General features: G+C 41.9%; 2 protein-coding genes across 5 annotated transcripts; both read left to right on the plus strand.

The window, feature by feature from the left end:
• Window positions 1-1,907: 1,907 nt before the first annotated feature.
• Window positions 1,908-15,432, plus strand: LOC111954561 (coiled-coil domain-containing protein 9-like). 4 transcript variants are annotated; one of them, XM_023974387.2, is made up of 6 exons: window positions 1,908-1,997; window positions 2,240-2,400; window positions 2,576-2,683; window positions 2,999-3,145; window positions 3,531-3,680; window positions 15,050-15,432. In XM_023974387.2, exons 2-6 carry the CDS (start codon window positions 2,317-2,319, stop codon window positions 15,338-15,340), a joined length of 780 nt encoding a protein of 259 aa, XP_023830155.1. In that variant the 5' UTR covers window positions 1,908-1,997; window positions 2,240-2,316; the 3' UTR covers window positions 15,341-15,432. The 4 variants fall into 4 exon arrangements, with proteins under 4 accessions (XP_023830155.1, XP_023830154.1, XP_023830156.1 ...); XM_023974386.2 differs by lacking the exon at window positions 1,908-1,997 and having other exon boundaries at window positions 2,241-2,400; window positions 3,528-3,680; XM_023974388.2 differs by lacking the exons at window positions 1,908-1,997; window positions 2,999-3,145 and having other exon boundaries at window positions 2,241-2,400; window positions 3,528-3,680.
• A 2,889-nt stretch (window positions 15,433-18,321) lies between these two features.
• Window positions 18,322-20,007, plus strand: LOC111954332 (complement C1q-like protein 2). Its single transcript, XM_023973978.2, has 3 exons — window positions 18,322-18,905; window positions 19,186-19,323; window positions 19,626-20,007. Exons 1-3 carry the CDS (start codon window positions 18,650-18,652, stop codon window positions 19,916-19,918), a joined length of 687 nt encoding a protein of 228 aa, XP_023829746.1. The 5' UTR covers window positions 18,322-18,649; the 3' UTR covers window positions 19,919-20,007.
• The last annotated feature ends 818 nt before the right edge of the window (window positions 20,008-20,825 follow it).

The raw sequence follows: 20,825 nt of genomic DNA on the forward strand, positions 1-20,825 counted from the left end.
TTGATCACTCTTTTGTTGCAGAGAATTTTACTGAATTTTCCTGAACTGTAAATTCACTGAAAACTCACTAACAAACGGTTATATTAACAGTAATGGCATTTTCATGTAGCCTACTTTTGGCCAGCTAATAGCCTAACCACAGACCAAGAAACATTGCGTTCAAATACTTTTGCTGCAGGATTATTTTCGCTATATAGGTCAAATTTAAGATCCTACATCTGTATGGAGGTTGTATTTTAGTAACCTTAACAGGAGTGACATCCCTTCAGGGGATAAATTAAGAATTATTAATGAGCAAGCAAGCTAATTTCTGTTTATGATCTACTACTCAGGGCCCTATCCAATCAAAAGCAAGGTAAAACAAATAGAAATTATCATTTTTTTTTCTTCAGACAGTAACTGTACCTTGGTTGTGAGGAAGAAGAAAATAACATGGTTGTGAGGGGGAAAAAATGGTTTTCTTTCATTAAGTATATTAGAGTGAGATGAGTTTGAAAACCAAACCGGTGTTAAACAAAAGCATAAGTCATTTCTGTGTTTTCACTGCTGCACTTTAAATGTGTTATTGCTTTTTAGAACCGTTAAAGTAATGCAAAATGGGTACGAAAATGTGTTGGTATGCATACAATCTGGTAACTCATGTCACCTCAAGTGAGGCTTTTATAGAGTTAACCCACTTGGGAGAGATTGTAAGGAGCCTATCGTGGCAAGGGTTGTAGTATTTTATATTTCATGAAGGAAAAATATACAAAGGCTGTTTACACAGGAAGACTAATTCAGATTTTATATTTTGACAGATCAAATCTTTTGCCAATAATTGGGCAAAAGACCAGAATTGGGTCACCTGTGTAAACACAGCCATAGAGCTATGTTCATTTGCATTGCAAATCGTATATGATGAGTGATTTTGCTTTAACTACACACAGCCAAACTAGGACTAGCTCCTATGGTCTGCACCTGACAACAATCCAAGATATATATCGGAGGGAGCACTGATTTGTTCTCTAATCCACACACAGGGCAGAAAACAAAGGCTGCATTTACACATGCAGCAAATCTTTTCACCCTATAATTGGTCTCTTGACCAATCAAATCAGCTCTTTTGCCAATAACTGGGCATAGATCAGAATAGGGTTGCCTGTGTAAATGCAACCATAGCGCCATGTTCATTTGCATTGTAAATTGTATATGATGAGTGGTTTTGCTGTAACTACACTGTCGATATGAGACATTTTTAGGATAAACAATAGTTGATGGTCATGATACAACAATTGATTGCATGAAATGAAAATTAAATAAACAAGATTGATAATAAAGATGTTCACCAACCAAGTGTGGTGTTTTGCAAACTTATTTGATCTATCACCATGCAGGTAGGTAGCTAGAGATGGCTTGGCCTACTATGCTAGATTTGACTAGGTGCTAAACAACTACAGTCAAAAGTGACTTTTCGTAGCAGGTTGGAGAACTTACGCAGCGGGTTAAGGTTAGGAAAGGTTAGCAAAAATGCTAAAATTCTCCTCCAACATGCAACTTTGGACGTCCCTTTGGCTGTGTTTACACAGACAGATGAATTTGGATATTTTTTTTACCACTAATTGGTCTTTTGATCAAATAGATCAGCTCTAATGCCAATAATTGGGCAAAAGATCAGAATTAGGCTGCTTGTGTAAATGCGGCCTTTGACATAAACTGTATCCCATCTAGCCAATCGCATCAGATTTTTTTTAGAACTGATCTGATTGGCTAAAATACCAATTAGTGGGGGAAAAATATTAGAATTGGGCTGCCTGTCTAAATGCAGCCTGTTGACCAGGTTGATTAGATAATTGATTACTGGTAGTTGCTTGTTTGTACCTCGTGCTCTGACGCAAATGCCCCCCCCCCCACTCACTCAACTCCTCCCAAAAATATTGCTATCGGTGGTTAGTAGCTACCAAAGTGTTCGCGCCAAAGTGTTTTTGTTTACAAATTCGCCAAGGCCCAAAGTATTGAAGGTAAGTTACAAGTAAATGTAGGTAACTAGGTAATGTAGTTTCTACAAACAGTTATGGCTAGATAGTGAATTTACTTAAATTTCTCACACTCTAGCTCCATGCTTGCGTTGGCTAAACTGGCTTTAGTAAGCTATTTAGCGGTGCACACTTAGTTACTCTATTTCAGTTTCAAAAGAAATACTGTAGTCACACAATTATCCAACCTTTTCACCATGTTTTGTAAACATGTTGATGGTCTGCAGGTGACAAGCGCAGGTCGGGTCAGACTGGGAAAAGTCTATGCCAATGCAAGAGTCCCCATGACAACGATAATGTGGTCATGTACGACCCTGAATGCAGCGCCATACTGGAACTACATTCAAAAGAATCATCTGAGGAATCTTCAGAAGAAGACATTGTGAAGGCAAGGCTTTAATTTAGTTATTGCCGGTGTTCTAGCAAACTCGCCTAGTTACTTGCTCAGGAGAATGGCACAAAAGGCCGATGGTGGTGGATCTCTCATTCAAATTGCTTTGCCTTACGTTAATTTGTCTAAGATGCTATACTTGTTAATAAACCCATTGCTTTCCCCTTGCTAGTGTTCTGCAGAGCCAGAGGTTGTAGGCCCAGCCAATGCAGCCATGGAGCTGGAAAGGAGGTTTGAGGAGATGAGGAGGCGAAATGAGGCTTTGCTGAAACGGTTCAATGTAAGTCTATCAGTAGCTAGTGCAGCGCCCTGCCTGAAACTGATATCATACAAAGGTAAACACTATACATTGATATGCTACTATTTTGAAAAGGTTTAGTTAAGAAATTTGAAACTGAAGCCTTTCATCCTATTCGGAAGCATTTATCTGAATGTTCAATGGTGTATTTTCAGTAGAGGCTTTGTCACCTAAAAAGCGGAATGCAAATGGTCACTGAATTGGTTACCTTTACATTTTCCTCATGTCTTTGGCTGCATTGAGGCCTCAGATATAGTCACCTCACCTAAGTCACATGACATGTCTCATTCTTCATAGGAAGTTGAGGAAGACAGGAGAAGGGCTGAGCGTAGGGGGGCAGCCCTGCTGCCCAAAAGCACCAAACTGGTCAAAACCAGTTATTCAGCTCATACCACTGATGTGTCGGACCAGTGGGAGAGCCTCAGCATCACCGTAATGAACCAGGTGCCAACCCAGGTGTTTCCTGTGCAGCCCACTTGGGGGAGACATTGCACTTCTCACTTGCTACTCGACTGCAAGGAAACATAAGAAAGCAGTAACCTGAGTCATGAAATTAATTGGTTTGAAATGCAAATTAATTGAAATGCATCAAATGGACTGAAAGATTCCTAAAGTTGACCTGGATTCATCCAGTTGATCGCACCCCCACCGATAAATAATATGGGATAACTTGTAGTTACAGTATCAACATTGCTCTTCCCATTATATCTATTGATGGGGTGACATTGCAGGTGACATACAGTTTTCCCTCTGAAAATTAATAACGCTTTATATTTATTAATTCAATGCACCATATAATATCCCCTCTCCTATGTGTCATATGGAGAAGGACTCCCGTTTGGTGGCAAGGCGGTCTAATGGAGGCAGCAGGCAGCCCAAATCACGGAGGTTGGAGGACCGCCTGGAAAAGAGATGTGGGGAGGAGAAAAACATTTTGGAGGAAAGGCAGCTGATAATCTGCACTATAGACAACGGTGAGGTAAGTGCTTTTACCAACACGGGTCAGAACTGGCCACTATGACATGGACTCTGCTGTCATTGACAAGGGTTTAAGCGTTAAAAGTGTGATTTTTGGTTTTGCTCAAGAAACATACAGGCAATAAAATATCTAAAATATTGACAGGGAAGGTCCATCCCTGCTCTCATGAGTAGGAAATGACCCTTGAAAAAGAGTCTGTCTAATGACTAATGTGAGGTTAACATCAATGTTTGTCGTTTTGAGTGTTTGTAAAGCTTAGCGGTTCTTCTAATGCGTCTCTGGAAATGTAGATGAATGCGACGTAAAACCTTTTCATGCGGCCCTGTCTACTGAAACATGAACATGTTCGTCAGCTTTCAGTGCAAAGCTCAAACTGAAGTGATTTTCACAGCACCTATCTGGTATATATGACAATAAATAAATAAAATATTGACGTCATATCCCTCTTGAACCCGCATGCCATTGAGCTACATGGGTCGTGTCCCAATCCAATAGACCTAGCTTCCTTTCCCCCGTGGGAAATGTTACGCAAGAAAAGGTTTACGCCATTAACTGATATTTCAGACTCTCGACCATGTTCTACTCATGTTTCTATAACAGCTGTCTTCGATCCCCATGGAATGCTGAGAAACCACTCACAGGCAGAGCACAGTGCCCTGCAGGCTGCCAAGTGCAATGAAAGCAGCATGTCATCCACTAGGCCCGAACTGCATGGCACGCTATCCCATGCTAACTGGTAGGAGCTAGTGCTCTGCCATTTAGTCTACTATATGGGAAGCTACTATAGGGCCTACAGCTATATCATAGGGCCAGCAGTAGTATACACTACTGTGGAACCCACTGTACATTGGTTGTATCCAGTGTGTAGTCCTGTTGAGAATTTGAACTTGATATTGGATTTATAGGCAGCTAGTGGTGCTCTTGGCACCTAAAATTGTATGGGGAATACTCTCCTCATCCACCGCTAATGTGATGTACCCACCTGGATGATGCCATGGCAGCCATTTTGTGGCAGAAAATGCTCCACCACACATCAGGATGGTGTTTATTAGGGCACTGTGTGGCAAATTGTTTTGCAATGGGGAAACTATTGGACAAGATCACAGTACGTCCCCGTTTTACTGTTTTGGAGCATTTTCTACCATTTTGTCCTTTGAGCACGGCCCAGACAAGGCCACAGAGAACATAAATGCCCCTCTTTTAGACACTTGAGTAACTGGCTGTGACAGTGGAATCGGGCTGGAATGGAAGCTCAGGGATGGATGCCAATCTGACCTCTAATTATTCAACTGCAGCAGAGTTGCTATTTATTCCCCATGGGGATTGTTGTTGGACTAGTTGAATAGATCCCTGTGAAGGCATGTTACCGCCATAATCTGTTATTGCGAAATGTGTTGTCGAAGGGTCGTCCTTGATTAACACAGTAGGCCTAGTGTTTGATGGTGCACTCTGTTCACTTTCTATATGATGCAATATAGGAAGGATGAATGAATCATCCTGGTGGTGATGAATTAAGGTTGTCCTGTCTACATTTTTGACATTGGTACACTGTGTTGTGGTTCCTGGGCTGTGGTTCCTATCTTGTCCACTTGAGTGTGCTGTTGCACACTGAGCAGGTTTCTCCACTACTTGTTTGTTTGAATTAGGCCAGGGCTATTCTACTGTATGTTTTAGTCATATGTTAATTTACCCATGTAGCAGCTTTTTAGTGAAGTTTATTCTACTTTTCACTTGTTAAAGTGCATGATCGGAAGCTATTAAATGTCACCAATTGGACCAACAACTAGTGCCTCTTGCGTTCTGTTGGGTGGCTGTGGAGCCCTCTCCACAAAACAAAACCCATCAGAAAGCTGCTACGTCTTATTTCTCCCCCACTGAGACTGAAGTCTCTCTCTGTTTCCTGAGAGATTACAATTATGCCTGATTACACCCACCGGTCAAGACATGACGCAGAATTCACTGCTGGCCATAAACTGCCGACTGATATACACTGGTATAAATGTGCGTAGACCATACATGTCACACTAGGCCTAGCAGTGTTCACTTTAATTTTATAGTGCATACCCTGTTAGTATAATGGGCCTATATCATGCCAAGTTCAGTGTTGTCAATGAAAATCTAACAATGATTCTATGTATTGCATACTGTTGAATCCATAGGCTAAGGCTATTGTATGTGTTGTGGTCTGAGTGTTGGGTCGTTCTGAACAAGCCTCTCGGTTATACAGCCCTGTAGGTTGCTGGTGTCGTCTACCACCTTTTGATGTTTGGGCAAATCTTTGTGGGGGCCGAATCCTAACTTGAGATATGTGCGTGTAATTCCAAACCCACGTGTAGGCTAAATCATGCATTGATGTCAATGGGAGATGTCTCATGTTAGGCTTGAGGCCTATGATCACAGGTTGATTGGAGGGAGGTGCCAGGCTTTGATGGACAGCAAATCATCTTGTAGTGAAGGCCAACTGTTTTCATTTGGTAGGTGCTGAGCTTTCTCATTGGTGCGTTGCTTTGCGTACTGACATCAAGCAAGGTGCAGGAGGCTGCCTTAATCAACGTCCATGTCATCGGCTCCCAGGGAGCAGTTGTTGTTGGGGGTATACTGCCTTTCTCAAGGGCAGGGCGGCAGATTTTTCCACCTTGTCGGCTCGGGGATTCAAAACCAGCGACCTTTCGGTTGCTGGCCCAACGCTTCTAACCGCTAGGTACCTGCCGCCTAGTCTTCCAGTCACTGCGCTAGTTAGTTAACATTGGCTCAAGAAACTACCTCGAACTTGCTGTCTTAACTAAACAGTTTTGTACCACCACCACTTAGGATGTTGTACACAAAAAAAAAATTGACGGGGGGATAGGAATCTCTGTTCATGTCTTATGATAAACTTGGGCAAGTACATTTATTTGATTCCCTACTAAGTTAAATACATCTTTGAATTCTGGTTTGTCTGTATTCCTGATTCATCATTCTGCCCCCACACCCAGCCTGCAAATGGAGATGAATTATGGGCTATGACAGGGCGACCCTAGTCTCCGGAGATTGTGAATAACGGACGCTAGGACGCTCGCATGTGCACAAACACCTTCTCTGTTGTTTCTTGGGAACAAATGACACTGATCGTCACGACAGGGGTAATCTAAGTCTTTTTAAAGGGGATAGGTGTGACACACACACAAATGGAAGCGCACAGCCTTTTTATTCTACAAGTTATGCAACTGGGGCGTTGTCTGCCTCTACGGACACCGCACACACACACACACACACACCGTGACCCCGGAGGAAGAGGGAAATTGAAAGCAGTAGTTGCTGTGGGAGCCTGGTGAGGCCTGGGAGTGAGAGTGTTAATCCGCTGACTGTCCCTAGGGCTGGGCAATATGGTATATACTGGTATGGATTCACATACTGGTATGAATGTTTGGTAAATAAATGAAAACTCCGACAAATTGGACTAATTCACTGTCAGTTTTGTTCTCGTCTGGTTGAGTATAAAACAGAGTGGAGAACCCAGTAAAAACCACTTAATTTGTCATCCTAGGGTCCATGCCCTACTCGTAAAACATATTTAGAACTTCACAAACATGAAATACCGCCATACCATCAAATGTTGTGGTATGATATTCTGGCCATATCGCCCAGCCCCTAGTGTCCCTCACGCTGGCCCCCAGAACTAATGGAAAATACCTCTCCCCCACCCAAATCTCAGGAGATGGGCACCCCATCATGCAACAACCTTTCTCAGCATTTCTCATCTCTCTCCCTCCATGCTTTTACCTCGACCGATTCCAGATTTCTCCCTAGCCCTGCTCTCATTGGTTTTCTTTTCTCTCCCTGTGAAGTCCTCCTTTTAAACCGAAATATGACAACTTTTTAGCTGTAACAGAAGAGGGAAGTGAAAAGGATTTGCTATCCAAACATCAGGGCTGCAGCGTTCACCCAGGGGGGAAATAACTGAATGTTGTAGCTAGAGCCAAACCGATGTCAAAGGCTTGTCTGCTCTACGTTATGTTTCTATCTGAACGCCAGCTGTGTTCCCTGCCTGTTTCACATCCCCTCCACCCCTCTTTCCTTAGGGATAAGAGGGGGAAATATCTACTATTTCCCAGCCGCTGACTCTCATCTCCCAGGCACTGAGCCCTAGACCAGTGGTTTTTAAACCTGTCCTCTGGGACCCCGAGACATTTCACCATTTTTTTTGTAGCCCTTAACTAGGTCACTTGATTGTCCTATTCGAGGGCTTGATTACAGTAGCTGTCAAGTTGAATCATGTGTGCTAGCTGTGGCATAGTTAAAATACGTTGAACGGCTCGGGATACCCAAGGAGAGGTTTGAATAACCCTGTCATAGACCACAGTGCTTACGGTCCCAGTTAATCATCCGTGACTAGGTTTGTGTTCATTAAGGCTAGCAAAATATAACATTTTAAAATGCTTTACAACATAAAACAAAAATAGGTATTCCTTATTGGGCAAGCCCTGGTAGTCCCTCCCAGTTTCAGTCAGTTTTCTTCCATTTGATGCCCAATGAACACGACCCAGGCTATGTGTGGGATTTTATGGTTGGCATCAGAGGATATATTTGTCCTTGTTACCAAATTACTAACCCCTCAAATATAATTTTTCACATGCTTGGTAAACCGGTGTAGACTAATAGTGAAATGCTTACTTACAGACCATTCTCAACAATGTAGAGAAATAATAGAAAAATAACACAAGGAACACACAAATAACAAGTTATCAATACACACTGATAACTTGACTCGGTACTGGTACCCTGTGTATGTAGCCAATGTGCAGGAGAACGAGGTAAATATGTACATTAGGGCTGTCCATGAAACATGTTTTTTTTTTCTCTGTCGACACACCCTATGTTTAAATAAAATCAACTGTATGTAGGCTACTGAGCTTGTCTGATGCTTTAAGCACTGTGATTAAAAATGAAGATGCACAAATTACTAAAGAAGGAGCCAGAGATCAATATCGCCTAATCAGAACGGGGGAAAAACTGAACTTGAAACATTGTATCAACTGTTAACTTGGTTCGGCCAGAAGCTAGTGCAAACTTGAAATATTGTATTAAAGCTCATGCAGTTTTTTTCTCCAGGTGTTGCATGTTCGCCAACAGAACGGAGGGTAGAGGCAGTTTATCCACTCGCCGACGTAGTCTGTTCAGGTAGCCCACACGACGCCTCGATAGCACAGTCGACGCCGAGTGTCGGAAATTTGGGACTGGTCCGGGAATAATTATTTTGCCTCCGACTAATTGAAGTAAAGTCCATGTCCAAATCGAGGTTAATAAAAAAATGTATATCTCACTTGTAAAAATGTAAAATCTCACAGCATTTTATATTCATTTAGGCTCGCAGGAGATGAATTGGCCTCAGGCCAATTTTTAGGCCATAACTGTCTGGCTGTGTGCATTTATGGACGAGGATGCATTTCAAAAGATTTTTAGGAAATGCAAACATCGTATTAGAGAACAAATTATTTTATTAATTCATCATAATTAGCCATATCACTAAGAACCGTCCTTTTCATCATTAGACTTTGCAATGTGCGAGCTCTTCTTTTCCTCAGCGCATAACTCTGCAGAGAAGAGGGGAGTGGTTAGTGAGAACTTGGACAAGGTTTTAATAAACAGTTAATAGCGATCTATACTAAATTGATAAATTACATTCTAAATCAATGCTAAATGTTGCCTAGTGTCCCTTTTTTTTTAATATATATATATATATATATATAATAAATTTAAGCATATGTTAGGGTAAGTGACCTGTGACTTCGTCGTAGGAATACTGTGCAGGTTGAGGATACTCAAGGCTTTTTGGAAATTCTCCAGCTCTGACTCCGGCAGTGTCCTGGTCTTACCTAGAAAGAAACAAAGAGAAACTTGTTGGTTACATGACTTGATTGACTTCAAGGTTTCCAAAAGCTTTTGGGTAAATGTTTGGTATTATCTGGCCATTTGTAGGGTTCTCAAAAGCACACGCATACCAAAGATCTAGAAATATTGATTATGAACTCCAGCCATGGTGCTATTGAAGTCCATGATGAGACAGTCAGGACAGGTTTGAATGAAGTTTCCCGTTGAAGTCACATTACTGTCTACGTAAGAAAACAAAACACACCACTCATTTCTATTTGATAATCTGGCATAGGATGTTGAATTGAAGCAGGCCAGCCAGTCAACAATGTTTGACTTACGTGTGACGTGGATGGTGTTTGAAAAAGGTATTTCAGAGAAGGTTATGTTGTCAGAGTCGTTGAAGCATTTTCCATCACTGGCAGAGGAAAGGAGATGATTGTTAAATACTTTTCTTAGATCTGTATAATGTTTCTTCACAGCCACTTTCTAATGATACATGACACAAGTCATTAGTGACAAGGCTGTGGAGGGTTACTATTGCTGACAACATGTTTCTCTCTTTGAAAAACAGTCTCTGTGTGATGTGGGAAAGATTTCAATCCAGGAGCTGTTACTCTTTCTCAGTACCGCATTGAACATCTCATGGTCCGCAAAACCCTCAATGAAGATCCAAAGATCTGTGGGAAAATTATATTGGTCTTTCATTTCCTTTTAATACTTTATCGTTTGTTCTATTTGTCTGTGGAGCATTGTGCCTGAGGGCCGACGCTGTATTCTGCCTATCAGCACAAAAGGGGGGGAATATATATATATATATATATATATTTTTTTATACCTACCTCAGCATGGCTTAGCCCCACTCCATAAGTTATGTACTTACTGTATGTTGGTCTGCTGGTGAGTGTAACCCTACACAACAGTTTCCCAGAGTCAGCAGAGCAAGGAGAGGGAGTATGTAAAGAACACATATCGTGTAGATCACAGTAAACTGAGCCTTCAGAGACGTAATGGTCTTACCAAGACGGATGCCTTGATTAGAAAATGAAACACCTGAAAAATCTTCCATTTTTTATAGAGATGTGTTTCGAGAGTTTCTCCCTAAATGAAACACTGAAGTTACACAACTTGGCGCTTAAATAAATAACTTGCATAAGTAAATATGATAAAACCGTAATGAGGGGAGGCGCGACTTCCTCACATTACCCAAACTAGCTTGTTCATTGATCCCAATTTACATGTGGTTTAACTTTAAGGCGCAGGGAAATTCCAAAAGTACCCTAGTAAATTATTTAAAGGTCCAATGAAGACATTTTTATCTCAACATCAAATCATTTCTGGGTAATTAATTACCTTACTGTGATTTTGGCAGTTGATTGTGCCCTGTGCAATGTTGTCCCACTCTTCAATGGCTGTGCGAAGTTGCTGGATATTGGCGGGAACTGGAACATGCTGTAGTACATGTCGATGAAGAGCATCCCAAACAAAGAACTGGGACATTTTCCGCTTCCAGGAATTGTCTACAGATCCTTGCGACATGGGGCTGTGCATTATCATGCTGAGACATTAGATGATGGCGGCGGATGAATGACACAGCAATGGGCCTCAGGATCTTGTAACGGTATCTCTGTGCATTTTGTATTGCCATCTCTAAAATGCAATTGTGCTCGTTGTCTGTAACTTATGCCTGCCATAACCCCACCGCCACCATGGGGCACTCTATTCACAGCGCTGCCGTTGGTCCGGTACAGTTGAAACCGGGATTAATCCGTGAATTCTCCAGCATGCCAGTCGCCATAGGTAAGCATTTGCCCACTGAAGTCGGTTACGACGCCAAACTGCAGTCAGGTCAAGACCCTGGTGAGGACAACAAGCACGCAGATGAGCTTCCCTGACACGGTTTCTGACAGTTTGTGCAGAAATTCTTCAGTTGTGCAAACCCACAGTTTCGTCAGCTGTCCGGGTGGCTGGTCTCAGACGATCCCGGATGTGGAGGTCCTGGACTGGTGTGGTGGAGGCCGGTTGGACATACTGCCAAATTCTCTAAAATGACTTAAGAGGTTGCTTATGGTAGAGAAATTAACAGGACAATTTCTGGCAACAACTCTGAACATTCCTGTAGTCAGCATGCCAATTGCACACTCCCTCAATTTGAGACATTTGTGGCATTGTGTTGACGCAACTGCATATTTTGTAGTGACCTTTTATTGTCCCCCAGCACAAGGTGCACCTGTGTAATCATATTAATCAGCTTCTTGATATGCCATACTTGTCAGCTGGATGGATGGATTACCTTGGCAAATGAGAAATGTTCACTAACAGATGTAAACAAATGTGTGCATATGGAACATTTCTGGGATCTTTTATTTCAGCTCATGAAACATGGGACCAACACTTTACATGTTGAGTTTTTTAATATTTTTGTTCAGTATAATTTACTGCCTTGTGACTAGACAGGCCAAAACTCCATCCCACCAAAACRGGCAGAAAATCAAACCTCTCTTACACTAAAAGGGCATTATCATTTTCACAGTATTATTCCAAACTCATAGTGTGGAAATATACACTGAGTGTTACAAAAAAATTAGGAACACCTTCCTAATGTTGATTTGCACCCCTGGTTTGCCCTCGGAACAGACTCAATTCATTGTGGCATGGAATCTACACGGTGTCAAGTGTTCCACAGGGCTGGCCCATGTTGACTCCAATGCCTCGCCTGGTTCACTAACTACATCTCAGAGTTCAGTGTGTCAAATCGGAGGGCATGTTGTCCGGACCTCTGGCAGTCTCTGGGTTCAATTCTCAGGCCGACTCTTCTCTGTATATATCAATGATGTCGCTCTTCCTGCAGGTGATTCTTTAATCCACCTCTACGTAGACGACACCATTCTGTATACATCTGGCCCTTTGGACACTGTGCTAACATCTCCAAACGAGCTTCAACGCCATACAACACTCCTTCTGTGGTCTCCAACTGCTTTTAAATGCTAGTAAAACTAAGTGCATGCTCTTCAATCGCTGCCCGCACCTGCCCGCCCACCTAGCACCACTACTCTGGACGGTTCTGACTTATAATATGTGGACAACTATAAATACCAAGGTGTCTGGCTAGACTGTAAACTCTCCTTCCAGACTCATAAATCTAGAATTGGCTTGCTATTTTGCAAAAAAGCCTCCTTCACTCATGCTGCCAAACATACCCTCGTAAAACTGACTATCCTGCCGATCCTTGACTTCGGCGACGTCATTTACAAAATAGCCTCCAACACTCCACTCAGCAAATTGGATGCAGTCTATTACCCTGCCATCCGTTTTGTCACCAAAGCCCATATACTACCCACCATTGCTACCTGGATGCTCTCGTTCTCACTATATATTCGCTGCCAAACCCACTGGCTCCAGGTCATCTATATGTCTATGCTAGGTAAAGCTCCGCCTGATCTCAGCTCACTGGTCACCATAGCAACACCCACCCATAGCACGCGCTCCAGCAGGTATATTTCACTGGTCAACCCCAAAGCCAACACCTCCTTTGGCCGCCTTTCCTTCCAGTTCTCTGCTGCCAATGACTGGAAAGAATTACAAAAATCACTGAAGTTGGAGACTTATCTCCCTCATTAACTTCAAGCACTGGCTGTCAGAGCAGCTCACTGATCGCTGCAGCTGTACACAGTCCATCTGTAAATAGCCCATCCAACCAACTACCTACCTCATCCCCATATATATAGATTTTTTTTTTTGCTCTTTTGTACACCAGTATTTCTACTTGCACATCTGCACATCTCACTCCAGTGTTAATTGCTGAAATTAATTACTTCGCCACTATGGCCTATTTATTGCCTGTCCCCCTTACTTCGTTTGCACACACTGTATACAGATTTTCTATTGTGTTATTGCCTGTACATTTGTTAATCCCATGTGTAACTCTGTTTTTTGTTGCACAGCTTTGCTTTAGCTTGGCCAGGTCGCAGTTGTAAATGAGAACTTGTTCTCAACTGGCCTACCTGGTTAAATAAAGGTAAAAGACCCTAGACCCTATCCCCACTTCCCTGCTTACCTGCTCTGGTGCCTTCACAGAAATCTGTATGTGTACCCCCTCAGCTCAAACACGCCACAGTCACACCAGTAGTTAAACTGTCCAGTGAAATCTTTTTTGCTCTTACCCAAATAGTTGTTGACTTGTCCTTTTACTTATAGTTGTGGCCTACAGTGCATTTGGAAAGTATTCAGACCCCTTCCCTTTTTCCACATTTTGTTACGTTACAGCCTTATTCTAAAACGGATTAAATAAATAAAAATCCTCAGCAATCTACACACATACCCCATAATGACAAAGTGRAAACAGGTTTTTAGAAATTATATAAAAAACACGGTAACACTCAAAAAATAAATAATAATTGTATGCTTTTAAATTTGCTTGGAACATGACATCATCCTCTTTGGCTTACACAGGCCTGTAGGTGATTTGTCCAGCAGCTTTCATTTATTTAATTTTTTCCCACTTAAATTCTCAGGTGGGGAGAAGGAGCCTAGGGGAGACATGGGCTCAGGAGTGCACACTGCACACATGCTATCTAGCAAGCCAATCAATCCACAGCTGGTGTTTAGTTATATAGGCTTTGTCCTTTTTGCTATCTCGCCAGTCACTACTTTTTCAAATTGTTGTTTGTAAGAGTTGGTCTGCTGGCTGTTTTTAGAAGCAGTTGGTTAGCATGCTAATATTAGCTATCGTGGCTAACTTAGCTAGCTGGCTAGCCAACAAGAAAGCAAGTCAAAGCAGAATCTTCACTAGTCTTTCCATTGCCTTCAATTTTAAATCTTGTGGTTTGTACCTAAAAGTTGAATGTCAAGAGGAAACCTAGTTAGTTGTTTTTGACTGATATACAGTCAGGTCCATAATTGTTGGCACTCTTGACAAAGATGAGCTATAAAAAAAAATACTGTATAATGCAAATGCTGAGATGTATATTTTAGACCAATACAATTGCTCAGATTTTGTTGAACAAGTAATAAGATGTGGGTCAAAATCATTGGCACCCCTGTTTTCAATTCTCTAGCACCCTCCCCTTGTGAGGATAATGACTGAGCCTTTTTCTAAAATGTTTTGAGATTGCAGAACACGTTGGGGAGGGATCTTAGATCATTCCTCCACATAGACGCTTTCCAGATCCTTGATATCCTTTGTCTGCGCTTATGGAATTCCTCAATTCAACCACAGGTTTTCAATGGGGTTCAAGTCCGCAGACTTAGACAGCCATTGCAAAATGTTGATTTTTGTAATCTTTTAACCATTTCTTTGTATATTTTGGTGTTGTTGTTTTTCTGGTAGAGCCACTTGCGGCCAAGTGTCAGCTTCCTGGCAGAGGCAACCTGGGTTTTGGCTAAACTGGCACTTGGTAAAGTTCATGATGCCGTTGACCTTAACAAGGGCCACAAGACCATTGGAAGCAAAATAGCAGCGTAACATCAGAGTTCCTCAATTGGCTGCTATTTCTAAGTAATCTCTCTTTATCTCACAGGATGCAGGAGACTACTGCACAGACCACAATGGCAGCACATCGGACGTAGAGAGGCGAGAGTACCTACGCTGGAAGAAGAGACGCAACCGCTCGATTGTGGAACTGCTCGGCCAACACCAGGACGATCTGGTAGAACACCTACAGAGCAGCAAGGATCAGATGGAACTGCTCGACCAGGATGACCTGGCAGTACACCTCCAGAGCAACAAGGAGCAGATGGAACTGCTCGACCAGGACGACCTGTCAGTACACCTCCAGAGCAGCAGGGAGCAGCGTAAGAAAGCCCGTTAGCTGGACAATGACATAATTCTAATTTTCTTGTTCAGTCAACCACTGTTAGTATTTGTGCATGTTTATTGGTGTATTGCACTTTATTTCTTGATATTTTCACTGTGAATGTAAAATTTTTCTGTACTTTATAAACAACCTGTAAAATGAGCAACCACAAGCTTTGTTTTTCTTTTACCTCACACTTTCTCTGACAGAGATAAAGTAGAGGGAGAATAAAGTTAACACTCAATGTACTTGACTTCTCTAATTTCTTATTCTAGCATGATGCCCAGTGGAGATGGACCGCCATTGTCCTTGATTAAAAGTTTTGTCTTTTACTTTGGGTTTTATATCTGAACCGTAACTTAGTTTGTACATTGATATGGTTCTGTTTATGTGTAATGACGTGTTCCCTGAATTCCCCTGTTCTAAATGTTATTTTTGTCTGCGTAGCTGATGTCCAATTTGATACAAGTAGGAGACTTCCTGAATTTGTTCCAATATAAACTTTTTTTGTTCTGGTTGCTTCCATTTTGGTTCTTAAACAGTTTACAAAAAGAATACTCACCTGGAGAACAACTACTGAAGTTTACCGACTGTCATGTTAGGTACAATATATACCAGTGACCCATTTTTGATTTGAAACCTCTTAAGGGAAAATTTCATTGGTATAGAGGAAGCAAATAAGTGGTCCTCATTACGAGAGAGAGTGGCTGTTCCGATGTCGTTTGACCAGATCAACGGGGCCTGTGTCACTAGATACGTTTGACACATCCCAAGTCATGGTATCTATATTAGCATTTTTCACACATCCCCAGGGAAACAACCAAAGCATGGATTTCTGTTTTACCTTGTCCATAGACTGCTTACAGGGTAAGGAAACAAAGTTATTTGGGAGAACTATACCATTAATGGATCTGGGTGGATAGGTACTGTAAACATTTGTCAGATACTGTAATGACAAGTTGATTTTATATCAAATCAAATTTATTTATATAGCCCTTACATCAGCTGATATCTCAAAGTGCAGTACAGAAACCCAGCCTAAAACCCCAAAACAGCAAGCAATGCAGGTGTAGAAGCACGGTGGCTAGGAAAAACTCCCTAGAAAGGCCAAAACCTAGGAAGAAACCTGGAGAGGAACCAGGCTATGAGGGGTGGCCAGTCCTCTTCTGGCTGTACCGGGTGGAGATTATAACAGAACATGGCCATCTCTGGTTAATGTTTCTCAATTTAAACACCAAACTACCTTGAACATTGACCCTCGTAGCGAGTGGGGGATTTTTTGCGTTGTCAGTTTGTCCTCTTGGCCGACCGTCTCTGCCAGCTCTGCACCAAGACATTTCACATATGGAAATACAGTATATTGCAACCTAATAAGTACACTCAATTGGGACTAGTACCGACGTGCATAATACAGTTTAGAATAGCCTTCATAGGCTATTCACAGCTTTCCCAAGTCACGGCATGCATCCGGAGTAGTTATTAAACCAACAGATTATGACGTGCAATTAAATGGTGGGAGGAAGCAAATTAATTCCCAGAAGAGCTTGTTCTCAGACAATACAGTGTGGATGGTTTGGCGGGGGAGTATTTTTACTATGGGGTTGGAATGCCTTGCCATATTAGGGAGTAGTAAAGATGACAAATCCTTGTGTTAAATCTTCAACCAAAATCCTGTTGAAAGGAGACTACAACATGACTGACTAAAGTGTTGGTATGTTTTATATCAAGGTCAAATGTCTCTTTAAATAACAATTCCATGTGTTTTATGACAGGTCATTGTCTGGCTTTTAATAACTTCATGGTATACTTCATGAGGTGTGAAGTCACTTAACAACATGAGACTTTGTCTGTTGGCAATAGAATAAGCCTGCCTCTGAATTGTTTTGGCCAACGTTGCCCTTTGGGGCTTCATTGAGTTGTTTTGGCTATTGTTTACCCCCAGGTTTAGAATAGGCCCAAACATCTTAACAAATATACATCAAACAACTCTACTTGGCTTCTCTGGGTTAGTCTTCATGACAGAAGTGTGAGTGTAAATTGTTCACGTCTGTAGAAATTGGCATCAATCACTGAACCGTGCTCTGTGTTGTCCCAGTCTCACATGGTATGTAGTACACTGATTGAAAGTATGGTCCCTATAGCCACACGTCATCCTTTTTTAATCCTTTACTGTGGTTCAGTGTTCCCTAGTGGCAGACTTAAGACCTTGGCTGGTGGTGGTGGATGTCCTCTGCAGCTGTGTGCTTGTGTGGGGCTTTGTGTGTATTGTGTTCGCGGGCATCGTTGGGATTTTGATGCCTATAAGTCATTTAGTTTTCACTTCGACACCTGCAGAGATTAGGGCCCTGAAGAGGACAAACGCCTCTGCTGCTAACGCTGTCCACTCTCAATATTATCAGGCTTACGTAAAACCCACCCAATGATTAAAAAGTGATTGCAAAGACCTAGGTGTCCTGATCCTCTTTGCCTCAGTCGACCTACTCTGAATCCATGTATGTATTGGCATCTTTTCACTTGTTGTGCAGACGAAACCATTGCTAGTGGGGCACGATGCTCTGAGGGACTCATGACATTGTTCTGGTTGCTTCTCTCCTAGTTGTGTACTGTATGCTGTTAGAATCTATGCGAACAGCATGTCTATCAACATGGTATCGCTAACGGATGAGGGTTAAATGGGAGAACAGTGGCAAGTTTTACTGAGTGGACCGTCCTGGCTAAGTAAATGTAGTAAGAAGTGGTAGTTGCATCACTTGGTGTCCACTCCAAGGAGATAGTAGGAGTTGGAAGAGACTGGGCGCCATGGCAACTTTCATTTAGTGTCTTTGACTGGTCAGTCCTTGAGTAAACATTCTTAAACCTTGGAAGAGTCGTGCAAGGATGAGSAACCTATTTTTATTATCTGAGAATGTTTTACATCTTATCTGGTTCATAGTYGCYTATCTAATCTACAACCTGTCAGATAAAATCATGAATTATTACTTGAGAAGGGACAAACACTTTTTTTTCTGTGGTTAACTTCCTCCTCGTAATATGGTTACATATTTCTAATGACCAGTGAGGAGTCCAATGGCTGCTCAGGGGGTGGGGACACAGACCAAAAACACTCACGTGTATCCTTACAAATATCTGCATAGGGTTAAATCAGATGCCGTGTTGATGAGAAACATCTAGTTGATTATTAATTTTTTGGTTCTGAAGAAGAATTATTATTTTGGCATACTCCTATTCCATGGAACCCGATGTTATTGTTTTACCAGGCATGTGTATAAATAGCAAACAGGAATGACTAGTTACAAACACCTTCATTTGTTGCTTTATTAAGAGATGGAGTCTGTCTGTGTTCTGCTGCTGTTGCTGTGCTGCTGCAGTCTGTCTGGTGCGCAAGTTGTGAGCAGTAGTGAGGGAAACGTCGCAAGCAAAAGCTCTCAACGCGTTGACGACAAAGTAGGAAACATCTGGATGAAAGAGCTGCTGGAGAGTGTCGGTGAAGCTGCTGCCACCACCGGCTCCCTATCGGACATCTACACTGTGCTGAGAGAACTTAGTGCCAAAGTGGAAAATCTGGAGAAGGCATGTAATGGTGAGTGAGTGACTGAGCACGATATGATGGTGTTCTTGCTACATTTTGTAATATTGTGAATTGCCCCAACGGCCTGTACTTCTATAGACAAAGTTAATTTCAATCAATTTTGGTGTTTGTGTGTGTGTGTACTCATGCATGATCAATAGAAGTGTGTGTTCATCATGCTCTGTCATTATTTCACAGTATCATTGGAAAGAAGTGCAAAAGTTCAGGATGTCAAACTATCCGTCTTGAAATGTTTGATGTGTAGTAATCTGAACATAATGTRTTTTTACAGGAAAACCAAAAGTGTCCTTCTCCACTTCACTTAGGGTCAGAGAGGAACATTATCACTTCGGACCTTTCGACAAGGACACCACCGTGGTGTATAAAAAGGTCATTACAAACATCGGTGAAGCATATAACCCAGAAACAGGTATTTACCCACTAGATAAGTCTCTCAGCATTTTATTAAAGGTGCAATCTGTAACTTAATTTTGTGTCAAACGCTGTCCTGCACTTGTAAACTGAGGGGATGGGACTTAGCGCATCAAACAGTTTGTTTAATCTTTCGGTTCTTGGCTGAAAGTGTTTGTAGTACTGAGTTGCCATTGGCAATGATGAAAGCTACAGATTGCACGTTTATGTATTTTACTGAGGTGTCTTTATGTCCTTGTTCTGTTGTGTCATAATCACACAAAGTTGTTTTTGTCCACCTTGCTTTCCCACCTGATGCAGGTGTCTTTACTGCACCTGTGGGAGGGGCCTACTACTTCACATTCACTTGCAATGTTGGGAATTCAGGGGTGGCGAATGCAGCGTTGCTYAAGAACGGTGTGAACATGGCTGCCGTCTATGAAWATGCCRACCCAAAATCCGGTATTTACCACAGCGGGGCCAATGGAGTCACACTAGTCCTGGTGGAAGGAGACAAAGTCAATGTGGTTCTCTGGAGTGGCAGTAGCATATTTGACAACAGCAGAATTAGCATGTTCAGTGGTTACCTTCTATTTCCTATCGATACTAAGTAATAGTAAAAGGCTGATAATTACATGGCATGACTTAGCAAGAATTGAAAATGCTTATTTCAACATTTCATTAAAGGAATAATCCACTCAAACTATCTTCTGGTATTTTTTTAATTAGTCCACTGTTGATTCAGTCCCAAAAAATGTTTGCGCTGCTGGTACGAACTGGTGAAACCAACATAACAGTAGTTGGTTGGGCTTGACGCACCAGGGCTGCTTGTACACAACCTAAAGYCTGTCTGGACTCACATTGTATGAGACTGTAATCCATCACCAGGAAGACAAAAAGTCAGGGGAGAGGACTAACAAATCATCTCCAAMATCTCCTGAAAACAGAAAGGTTGGACTGTTGGGCATGGGGCTAACAACCCGAAACCGCAAAAACTTTGTCCTACAAAAACCGCAACAAATTACAATTCTACAATTGGATGCAAAGATCTCCCAGAGTCCCAGACTYGTATGACCACCATCAGTGAAAGCCTACGGGAAACTAGTGACTGACTTATGGGAGCACTAAACACCAAAAACAAACTGCACTTTGGCTTTTGTCATTTTTGAACAATGTTTGAGTCYAGAAAGCTGGCACAGGTTTCCAAYGAAATGAGGAGATACAAGTWACAGATCYTGGGGGTGAGTGAAGTSAGGTGGACTAGTTCTGAATCCACGAGAACCAGCGCTGGAGAAACAGTACTACACGCTGGTGTCAGTGGTGGAAAAYGTACCCAATTGTCATACTTGAGTAAAAGTAAAGATACATTAATAGAAAATGACTCAAGTGAAAGTGAGTCACCCAGTGAAATACTACTTGAGTAAAAGTMTAAAAGTATTTGGTTTTAAATATAMTTACGTATCAAAAGTAAAAGTGTTAATCATTTCACATTCCTTATATTAAGCAAACCAGACGGAACCA

Source organism: Salvelinus sp. IW2-2015, linkage group LG28 (genome assembly GCF_002910315.2).
Source record: "Salvelinus sp. IW2-2015 linkage group LG28, ASM291031v2, whole genome shotgun sequence".
NCBI classification, from domain to species: Eukaryota; Metazoa; Chordata; class Actinopteri; order Salmoniformes; family Salmonidae; genus Salvelinus; species Salvelinus sp. IW2-2015.